The 11266-nt window shown below is 36.8% G+C and overlaps 1 protein-coding gene across 2 annotated transcripts; it reads right to left on the bottom strand.

Moving 5' to 3' along the window:
- Positions 1-317: 317 nt before the first annotated feature.
- Positions 318-10894, bottom strand: LOC135155107 (tubulin alpha-1 chain-like). 2 transcript variants are annotated; one of them, XM_064103793.1, is made up of 3 exons: positions 10403-10894; positions 2616-2838; positions 318-1928 (listed from the first exon to the last, which is right to left on the bottom strand). In XM_064103793.1, exons 1-3 carry the CDS (start codon positions 10403-10405, stop codon positions 796-798), a joined length of 1359 nt encoding a protein of 452 aa, XP_063959863.1. In that variant the 5' UTR covers positions 10406-10894; the 3' UTR covers positions 318-795. The 2 variants fall into 2 exon arrangements, with proteins under 2 accessions (XP_063959863.1, XP_063959864.1); XM_064103794.1 differs by lacking the exon at positions 10403-10894 and adding an exon at positions 8778-9121.
- Between the last annotated feature and the right edge of the window lie 372 nt (positions 10895-11266).

Genomic DNA, 11266 nt, shown 5'->3' on the forward strand with positions numbered 1-11266 from the left:
TAACTTGAAGTTAAAATCAGTCAACCTCCCCCGTCTCTTAATAATTAACCACTGACGTACACCCCACACCACACACACTGTCATACACACACATCTTCACTTCTATTTTCACGCTCTCTCTGTCCTCTTTCATTCCCGAGCACACGGATAAAATTACACATTATTTAGCATTCATTTCAGACACACATATCGAGGCTCCCCCCACCTCTGTCTCTATCTCACTCGCTCTCTCTCCCTCTCTACACATGTATATCTATCTTTTTATCTCCATCCCACTCTTTACATTAAAAAGGTAATTGAACTTGCAAATCATGTGATCAGGTTGAAATAAAATTATTTTATTGCATTTGATACCTGGAAAATTCATATAAATTCTTTTATTCAGCCCTTCTGGATCTTATTTAACTTAACCCTTCTCATATTTTTTAAACTTACTTACACAATATACTTAACTGACTTTTTTCCTTTTTTGAGGGGGGGGGGGGATAAATTTGGGCTCACATTTAATTGTTTGTAAAGCGATAAGGAAGGCCACTGCTTTACTGAATCACTGACATAAGAAATATTGATTTTGATTATTGAGTTTGCAAACAATTCTGTATTAAAGTATCTGTAATGTAATTAAATTTCATCATAAACACGAAAAATTACCAAGTCGGAGTACTTTTGTCTGTAACGAGGTCTGTAAACAAACGTGAGCCGCAAATTGGAGTTGTACTAAATGAAGAAACAGGTTTTAACGATGTTTTGTTAAAAAAAAAAAATATTAATCAAACTGATGAGATCTCTAGCTATCTAGTACTCATCCCCTTCCTCTTGCTCGCCCTCTGCATCGACGGAATCAACTCCGACCTCTTCATAATCTTTCTCAAGAGCAGCTAAATCTTCACGGGCCTCGGAGAACTCTCCTTCCTCCATACCCTCTCCGACGTACCAATGAACGAAAGCACGCTTGGCGTACATCAGATCGAACTTGTGGTCAAGACGGGCCCAGGCTTCGGCGATTGCTGTTGTGTTGCTCAACATGCAGACAGCACGTTGGACCTTGGCAAGGTCACCACCGGGAACGACAGTGGGTGGTTGGTAGTTGATACCGACCTTGAAGCCAGTTGGACACCAGTCAACGAACTGGATTGTACGCTTGGTCTTGATGGTTGCAATGGCAGCATTGACATCCTTTGGGACGACATCACCTCGGTACAGCATGCAACATGACATGTATTTACCATGACGAGGATCGCACTTCACCATCTGGTTGGCGGGCTCGAAGCAAGCGTTGGTGATCTCAGAAACAGTGAGCTGCTCGTGGTATGCCTTCTCGGCAGAAATAACTGGAGCATAGGTAGCCAGTGGGAAATGGATGCGAGGATAGGGTACCAAGTTGGTCTGAAACTCTGTTAGATCGACGTTGAGGGCGCCATCGAATCGAAGAGAAGCAGTGATGGAGGAGACGATCTGACCGATGAGGCGGTTCAGGTTGGTGTAGGTGGGACGCTCGATGTCGAGGTTACGACGGCAGATATCGTAAATGGCCTCGTTGTCGACCATGAAGGCACAATCTGAATGTTCCAAGGTCGTGTGGGTGGTAAGGATGGAGTTGTAGGGTTCGACAACGGCAGTAGAGATCTGGGGAGCTGGGTAGACGGCGAACTCAAGCTTGGACTTCTTTCCGTAGTCAACGGAGAGACGCTCCATTAGCAGGGAGGTAAAGCCAGAGCCGGTGCCACCACCAAAACTATGGAAGATAAGGAATCCTTGAAGACCTGTGCACTGGTCAGCCAGTTTTCTGATCCTATCAAGGACAATATCAATAAGCTCCTTTCCTACGGTGTAATGCCCACGGGCATAGTTGTTGGCAGCATCCTCTTTTCCGGTGATCAGTTGCTCTGGGTGGAAAAGCTGGCGATAGGTGCCGGTGCGTACCTCATCTGAAATGGTAGAGATGTGGTATTTAATGGATATATAGATTCGATCATCTTGTACTTGCTCATAACTTACATGTTTCTAGAACACCAACGAAGTCAAATGAATATGCAGCGTACGAATTGACCCCGTGTGCTTCAATTACGTGTATTTAAATTATCCTTAAGTAAACCAAAATAATTCAGTTGGGAATGATTCGTCACCAAATGGAATGGTCTTTGATGTGATTTAGCTTTGTCAGGAATGTGAGCCCTGATGTATGCATTATTAAGTTCAAAATGTACTATTAGTGCAACAATATAGATATTATTTGAATTATTGGTGTAATCTTGCACCATATATGAATGAATAAGAGGGTGCAAATTTTTGTTTCTTGTTTGCACTAGAAAATTCTCGTTTCCATCGTACAAGATGCAAATAGTTTTCAAAAATGCATTTTTTGTATTGATATTTTCAAGTGGTATGTAGTTAATTGCATTGTCAAATATCATGGTTCTTCAAGGAGAATGGATGATTCAAGATTCATTTCATTCAAGATTAATTCATTTGCACGGCATATGAAATTAATTTAAACATATATTTAACATAAATTCATATTAGGTTGATTGGTTTTTTAACATGCCGGATATAAAATAGATTAATTAAAAAATTAAAAAGGGAAAAATAATGAACGAAAATTCGTTTAATCTTACCGACAACAGTTGGTTCGAGATCGACAAATACGGCCCGAGGAACGTGCTTTCCAGCCCCAGTCTCACTGAAGAAGGTGTTGAAGGAGTCATCACCACCTCCGATGGTCTTGTCTGATGGCATCTGACCATCAGGCTGGATGCCGTGCTCAAGGCAGTACAACTCCCAGCAGGCATTACCGATCTGGACTCCGGCTTGACCGACGTGGATAGAGATACATTCACGCTGTAATAAATATGAAATAATATCTGCAGTAGATTTTTTTTTTTCGATTGATCTCAAAATCATAAAAGATGCGTAAAAAAATGACGGCCTTCAAGTTTTGAAGCCATGAGCAAATATATTGAACTTCCTATTGTTACTTAAAAAAAAAACCTTGGACCTTAGTCTGTTTGCACAAATGGATTGGTGTATGATCTTCAACGACATAACCAGGGCCGTGGGAACGGGTGTTGATGTAAATTTCAAAAGCAAATATATATATATATATATATATATATATATAGGTCATTTTGGTAACATTTTTTTCCATTTTTCACACATCTTTCAGAATACCCGGAGGTGCTGCCTTTGGCAAGGATTTTTTTTTTTTTTTTGGGGGGGGGGGGGGGGGTGCTTCACCCCGGTACCCCCGCTTCAAAGGGCCATGGACATAACGTTGCACGTTTTTAGTATTCCAGCAATTTTTTTCAAATTTTCTTTGTTTACCCTTGAAAAAATATCTAATTAACATTATGCCTCCCGCAACCCGTTGATATAATCAAATTTAGAATTTGGAATTAAGCATTTGATATCTTCTAATAGTCACCAGTGAAGTATATATAAAATGGAATTTAAAAGAATGAAAAATAAGTTTAACAAAACAGTGGAATTTTAAACAAAAAAAAGAAAATAAACAAGGCTTAAGGACTAATTCTATAATGTCTGTTTTTTGTTGTTGTTCTCAGATGTACTAGTAGTCATGTCAAAAGTCGATTACTTTGAGATCAAGCTGATTCGCTCTTTTCTTGGGAGATATATACGTCAATTAGTTTGAAGAAAATCGACGGTTGCGTTAATATATTCATTATAATTTCTATAGACTAATAAAAAGTACATTTAGCAAATTTGGATACAAATTTAAAAGACTCGCAATCTGTTATGTGTACCATAATTCGTAAATTATACAAATAGTATGAAGTACAATTAGAATTCCATTAGTAATAATGAAGTATAAGTCGAGGAGGATAGCATTTCCCCAGGTGTAAGGCAGTGAAATTCACACAACGCAATTCAAAGCAATCAAAATTCCACACACGGCCAGTTCTCTATAAAAGGCCCTAACCAATGAATAGGAACAATCTTTTCAAAGACGGCTAAGGTCATACAAAACACAAAGATCTTGTATGTAAAGAACTAAAAACAGGATTGCTTTCCAATCCACTTAAGTAGTTTTTCAAGATGTACACACCAAATAATCATTTGGTTCGTATAAATTTGTTGTATGTGTTTAATGGGGCGCCGTGGTCGAGTGGTTACGACTCTCGTCTTTCAATCAGACGGACGTGGGTTCGATGTATGATGTGTTTTCCTTCTGCAATAAATATACCCACCATGTGCTGCACTCGACCCAGTTGAGGTGAATGGGTACCCGACAGGATCAACTCCTTGATTGCACTGAGCGCTACAAGGCAGCTCGTGCTTAAGTCGGGGATAATAATAACAATGTGCATCGGAATAGATTATTTCTAGATAGATTTCGCTATATTCCCACAAAATAAGGTCTGCATCTCAAAATTGACTTATGTATAATCGGGAGGGAATAACATTTTTTGATGCAGGGAGGGATCCTCCTCGACTTATACTTCATTATTACTAATAGAATTCTAATTATACTTCATACTATTTGTATAATTTACGAATTCTATTACGTAACATTCGTATAAGTCTTCAGAGGATAGCATGTTCAAAGCCACATATCAGAAGTCAATTTCAAACAATTTGAAAGTTATCTCCCATAATGATCTCATGAAGATCATATTATCTCAACGTGGGACATACGATGTTGCCACTTGCCAAATTACAAAGTTTTATAACACTTCAGAATGAATTGACATTATGAAAATGTAATGAAGGAACACTGAATCAGCCAATGATTATATATATAATTATTAATCAATTGTATCTCAATGAACAATCCGAGGAAATTAATCATTGAAATATTCCTCATCGATTCATCTTGCAAATTATCTCCAATCAATTACATATCATACTTCTATATAATCCATTGATATAAATGTGAAATATTTTCAAATAATTTTATATCATTTTAAGGCTTTCAACATCAGCAGTAGAGGCGAAAATGGTCTCACTGGAAGAGCCATATATAATAATCGACGTTAAGATAAGAATAACTAATGTTGGAAGATTCATCGTAGGATGAAAATAATAATATCTTGCTTCAGATATCAATATTTCTCTATGATCAAATCAAAAGGTTGATTGAGTGGTGTAGGAGGTCAGTAATTAATGATGAAACGAGGTACAATTACTGAGGCATCATGGTCGGATGGTATAAAGTGTAAAAAGTGTAATTCAGTTTTTAATCTGAGACAAGGTTACTCAATGTTTTAGGGGGTTCCAATTGGTGAATACAGTACTAGAAAGTACTCTTTGTGCACCTTTAACCTGCGAAGAGTAGTTTAGAAAAAGCAATCAACAAAAATGAATTCATACTTGAAGGGAACAAAGTAGTGATGTTCAAATACTTTTCTCATCATACAAAATAACTTTCATGACAACTCTTGAAAGTGAAATTTGGATGGTTCATTCAGCGTTTGAGCACGCTGGACGTAATTGCTGTCAGCAGAGAAGAGCAGAATTATTGACGTCAAAATAAGAAGATATAATTTATGATTGTCCAAAAAAAGATTAACATTCAACAATGGTACAATGAATTTGAATCGAACTTCCTTGTAATTTGGTGTGCCAAGTAAAAGGATATTCTCCCGAATTGGAAGTCCATAAAAAGGCTGTAATGAATTCAGATGTAAGCATACTTGAAAAGAAAAGCTTCCTGAAAGATTTATAAACTTGATAACCATGGTTTAGATTAAATGAAATTTCATGTTTTCAAATTTTGTTCGATTAATAAATTTTATCATTACAATTGATAAAGAGTTCTATTGCTGTCAAACACTAACTGAGTCAAGGAGCTCAACAAGGATTTGTAGGCAGTAAATTGCCTTAATTCAATAATACTTGATTATCAGCATAGTGGTGGTCGAGGTCGGGGATGTAGTTTACAGCACAGCTTGCAAAGATACATTGGAGTTTATTCTTCTAATCAAACTTACGTATCAATTTGAATAGTTAATGATATTAGTATTCATTTGTTTGTGAAAAACAAACATGTTTTAAAAATTTATTGTTCTATGGCATAGATGCCGTGCAAGAAATCGATTCCTAAACATTTATGTTGGTAGTTGGCAGGTCAGATACCTTACAAAACATGATCGCGACACCTATTAACATGCTAACGATATTAGCAGTGATTGAGATCAATCATATGTTGTGGAGTATCCGGTTGGAGTATATGCATAGTTGACTGGCAAAATAAGTAATGAATCTTAATGTTGATAATTGTCAGAAATCAATTTGAGATACGAGTCCAAAATAATGACACTTCGATCTCAAATTTTTGATACATGACATAACATTGTCGTCTGATTGAATAATAAAATGTAAACAATAAAAGAACCAACCAGGTTAGGTCCTAGATGTGTCAAGTCAGGTATTTTTAACTTTCCCCTGTAAAACAGACCTCGAGAGCTCGCTTCCAGAAATCCCAGTTTTATTGTTATTCATTTTTATATTTCAAACTATTTATCACCACAAGTTTAATTTTTTTTTTGTATTTACCTCGTGATCGAGGAGTTAGTAATGAAAAAACTCAATTTCAGCGATACAAAATGTACAAAGCAAAGCAGCATCCTCTAGGGATCATAATGGCTTATACAATATTTTTTATATCAGATGACTGATTGTTGTTAACATTCAGTAATAAGTTCTCTTGAGAATCCATGTATTATATAAAGTTACTTATAGTATATAAATATAGTTAAGCCTTCTTGGTAGCATATTGTATAACTTTTGCATGACACAAGGATGATGGTTAATGGTTGATAGACTTGTACAAGATGAGTACAGGGTGGAAGAAATTTCAACTTTGATTAGACTAACAATGGATTTCTGTCCAGTGTTTTTACCAAATACCAAACATGTCGGAATGCATGTCTGCATACATTCTAAACTTTCGAAAGGTTAAAGGGTTACTTAATCCAACTTGTTGTACACTTCGGGAATTAGGAATACTCTAAGTATCAACGGCTCGCGTTGGAAAGGATAATTAGGTGCTTTGTCAATCTAGAAAATCCAATCAGTTTAAATTGTGTTTCTTCTTGTTCAATGAATATATAACAAGAATACATGTACATGTATATAGGTCCATGGTCTGACAAATTTTCAATGTAGGTTGTCAAGGACAACGTGAATGAATGGGAAGGTCTATCAGCAAAATAATGTTCATGCTTGGGCATGTAGCCTATTTACAAAGTCTAGTGAAAATATACTAGCTACCTCTTTTAATGTAAGAATAGTAATGAGTTATTCATTTAAGCGCCTTGCACGGATGAACTACTCATTGGAACAAATTTGCGTGTATTATCTATTGTTGCCTGGTAAACCTCAGACAAGATTTACATCTTGGCAATTAGAATTTTCCATTTCAACATGAAGTTCCTTCCAGATCCATAATCATTTAACATGTTTTAATTAAGCATGCATTTTTTATCAGGCTTTTTTTCCTTTTGAGGAATGTAAAGCTTAAAGGGATGGTCCGGGCTGAAAATATTAATATATTAATACATAGAGTAGAATTCACTGAGCAAAATGCCGAAAATTTCATCAAAATCGGATAACAAATAATAAAGTCATTGAAGTTTAAAGTTTAGCAATATTTTGTAAAAACAGTTGTCATGAATATTCATTAGGTGGGCTGATGATGTCACATCTCCACTTTCTGTTTTATTATGTTATTACATAAAATCATAATTTTTTTCATTATTTCATACTTGTGTCAATAATATGTCTCCCTTATAATGAAATAAGATGCAGCAATAAATATCTAATGCACTAAATCAGTTGTCAATCCAATTTTTCTAGTTCTTGGAGGAAAAAATTTGAATAAACCTAATTCCATATAATAAAATACAAAAGAACAAGTGGAGATGTGACATCATCAGCCCACCTAATGAAAAATATTCATGACGACTGTTTTAAAAAAATATTGCTAAACTTTAAAATTCAATAACTTTTATTTGTTATCCGATTTTGATGAAATTTTCGGCATTTTGCTTAGTGAATTCTCCTCTATTTATTAAGCTATTCATACTTTCAGCCCGGACCATCCCTTTAATATTACAAGCAACAAATTGATGATAGTTGAATTTCGTCTCAAAACTTGGCTTTTCCAAAATTAACAGCAAACTATATCCACGCGAGCTGTGAGATATCTAGCGATAATATCGCTGTTGTGAAGCTCCTGGTACAACTGTTTAATACCTTGGTCACATTTGTTCTACGGCGGCCGTACGGCGAGTCGAAAACAGTCGTTTTATTCATTTTATACAAACCACCTCTATGTAGCTGGTACAAAAAAATGTTAAAACGGCTGTTTTCGACTCGCCGTACGGCCGCCGTAGAACAAATGTGACCAAGGTATAACTTGTTTAAAATTTAACACAGGAGCATATCGATCATCGTTTTTATAAGCAGTGAAGAAGATTCCCTGCGTTGTGCAAAATGCCTTTTGTGTACAATGTACCCTAGGTTATAAAGAGAGGCCTGCGCAAGTCCATGTTATAGCGATGTCAGTACTCCAAATCGATGCTTTTTAAACATGTTTTAACGAAAATGGTTCTTGTAAAAGATTCCCTATGAGGGATAATTCAAAATGTAGGCATAACAATTTTTATACATAGATACACATGTTCATAATATATCCGGGAATGTCACCCAATATTATATGGCAAAAGATTCATGCCATTCTATGGCAAAGGAATGGTAGCATCTATAGAGTAAAAAACAAGAAGGAGACCGTAGGCTCACGTCTCCTCAATACTCACCATGAAGATAGATGTGTAGTCACTGCCGTCACACTTGAAAAAGATGGTTCCTATTCTTTGGTTAGGGCCTTTTATAGAGAACTGGCCCTGTGTGGAATTTTGATTGCTTTGAATTGCATTGTGTGAATTTCACTGCCTAACACCTGGGAAATGCTATCCTCTGAAGACTTATACGAATGTTACGTAATAGAATTATGATCGATCTTAATACAAAGATGTTATCAATCCGGTTGGTAGAATGTACAAATAACCATAATGGTATTCATGATATTGGTTCGTGGATCATTTCATATCTATCTTCGTGTCTAACAACGCTATAAATAACGGGTGCACAATTGTCGTCTGAATGATTTATCGATCTCATTATAAATGTTTCCGCTGATAGGTATGCTATAAGCCAGTTCACGGTTAGCTCATGATCAACTTTTCTCAAATGACCTTAATTTGTGACTTTTCATTAGGATAAGCACTATCATTTTCAAATGTAGATGTTGCGTAAGCTTTAATACCGGTAGAGTATTCAAATTCTAAGAACAAAAGGCATTGTATAGACCAGGTGACTAGAATAGTACATCAGGGATAAAGTTTGGAAATCTGTTTTATTGTCTGCCTTTGGCACATTTGACTATTGTTTAGGCTACTGTCAAATACCAGTGATTATGAAGACTCTATTTATTACTCTTCAGCTTGGATGTGATAAATATTTTGAAAGGAATACATGAATAATCATCAAATCACAAATGCCTACGTCAGTGAATTTGAAAGCCACCTTCATGGTTGTCTCCAATGACCTTTGTCTGCTCGTGTGCAGTTTACAGCCGTGAACAGGCTTATTGCGTTGGGTAGCGTCGCCATGTTTGGTTACTATGGCAACGGTAATAAACATCGCACCTTCTTCGGACGCTGATAGGTTACTGTGTAATGTATACATTGTTGGAAATACACAAACCACTTTATGACGCTATTAAGTTAAGAGATAAGCCAGAGGGGGAGGGGGTTATGAGAGAGGGTGAGAGGGGGAAAGAGAGAGAGAGAGAGGGTGAGAAAGAGAGAGTGGGGGAGATAGAATGTAAGAAAAGAGGGGGGAGAATGAGATGTGATGGGAGTGTGATCGATGGAAGTGAGGAGTTGGTAGGGCTGCGTTCGTGTGTGTTTGTGTGCAAGAGCGTAAGAGAGGGAGAGAGAATAGAGAGAGAGAGAGGGGGGGGTGGAGAGAGGGGAAGGGGGAGAGAAGGGGGAGGTGGGGAGAGAGAAGAAAGGAAGAAATTGAGAATATGAGAGAGGGATGACATGAAGGGAGAAAGGACGAGAGAAGAGGGGAAAAGGAGGGTGAGATATGAAGAAGAAGGAAGATGAAATGGAAGGAGGGAGAGAGAGAGTGTGAGGGTGTGAGTGTGTGTGTGCTTAAGGGTGTGGGTGAGAGTGGGAGAGAATGAAAAAGAAAGAAAGGAGAGTGGCAGAGACTGTAGGATCAAATGCATTTTTTTCTTCTAAAATATCATTTTATATTTAATTTCCAGAGATGTCTCCCGAATGTAAAAATTAATATCATTATTTTGCTGTAAAAAGACAACCTCGGCATGAAAGAAATATCAATTCAGATTATAGAAATGTAATAAACTTACCATGATTGAAGATTTGTTGTTGAAGGTGATACAAGTACTTAAAAACGGTAGGTTTCTTGCTCCGAGGACGTCTGATGCGTAGCGCGAGCAATTCCCAAATGTGACGGTTTATCATATCGGCCGTGTATTCATAATTCATATCTTGTTTACTGATATTCAGCAGTCAGTAACTGGTGAGTAGGTTGCTAGCTAGCCACAAAGGGTGCATAACGTTTCCATGGTAGATATTATGATCTGCAATAATGGACGCTCATTGCCGCTTACCAACAGATCGAGAGAATCATTTCAGGCGTAGAACCCTAACGTAGCATGCGGTGTAGGGATTGGTCTGGGTTTTGTCAGAGGGCATGCAAGGGGGGGGGGGATAAATGGGGGGAATTTCTAGGGACTAGCTAGGCCCATTCGCCCCTCCCCCTTGATCCACAACTACAGTCAATAAATTAATAATTGTTATGATGGGAATGGGGGCTGCCAAGGTGTAAGTTTTGGAATGATGAAGATGGAGTTGTATATTGGGGTCGAACATTTTGAATGGCCACTTTTATGTTTTCTTTTTGTCAAACGGAAGTTCACAATATATTTCTGATTAATCTATTTATTTATTTTTTTTGTTTATTATTTATTAAAACATCATTTTACAGGATAACACGCTCAGATTGACTGTTTTCTAGCATTGTCCTGTTAACATAAAATAAGAATAAGAACAATAGGTACATAAAAGAGTACTTAGGTTCTACAAATATCATGAATTCAGTACAAGAAAATCAGACAAATCACCAATACAAAGTCGTTAAACATAACACACCAAAAAAAACACGAGACATCGGGTAAATGAGAAAAGTTATCATAGACAAAAACAATATA

The sequence above is a fragment of the Lytechinus pictus genome, chromosome 8 (assembly GCF_037042905.1).
Source record: "Lytechinus pictus isolate F3 Inbred chromosome 8, Lp3.0, whole genome shotgun sequence".
NCBI classification, from domain to species: Eukaryota; Metazoa; Echinodermata; class Echinoidea; order Temnopleuroida; family Toxopneustidae; genus Lytechinus; species Lytechinus pictus.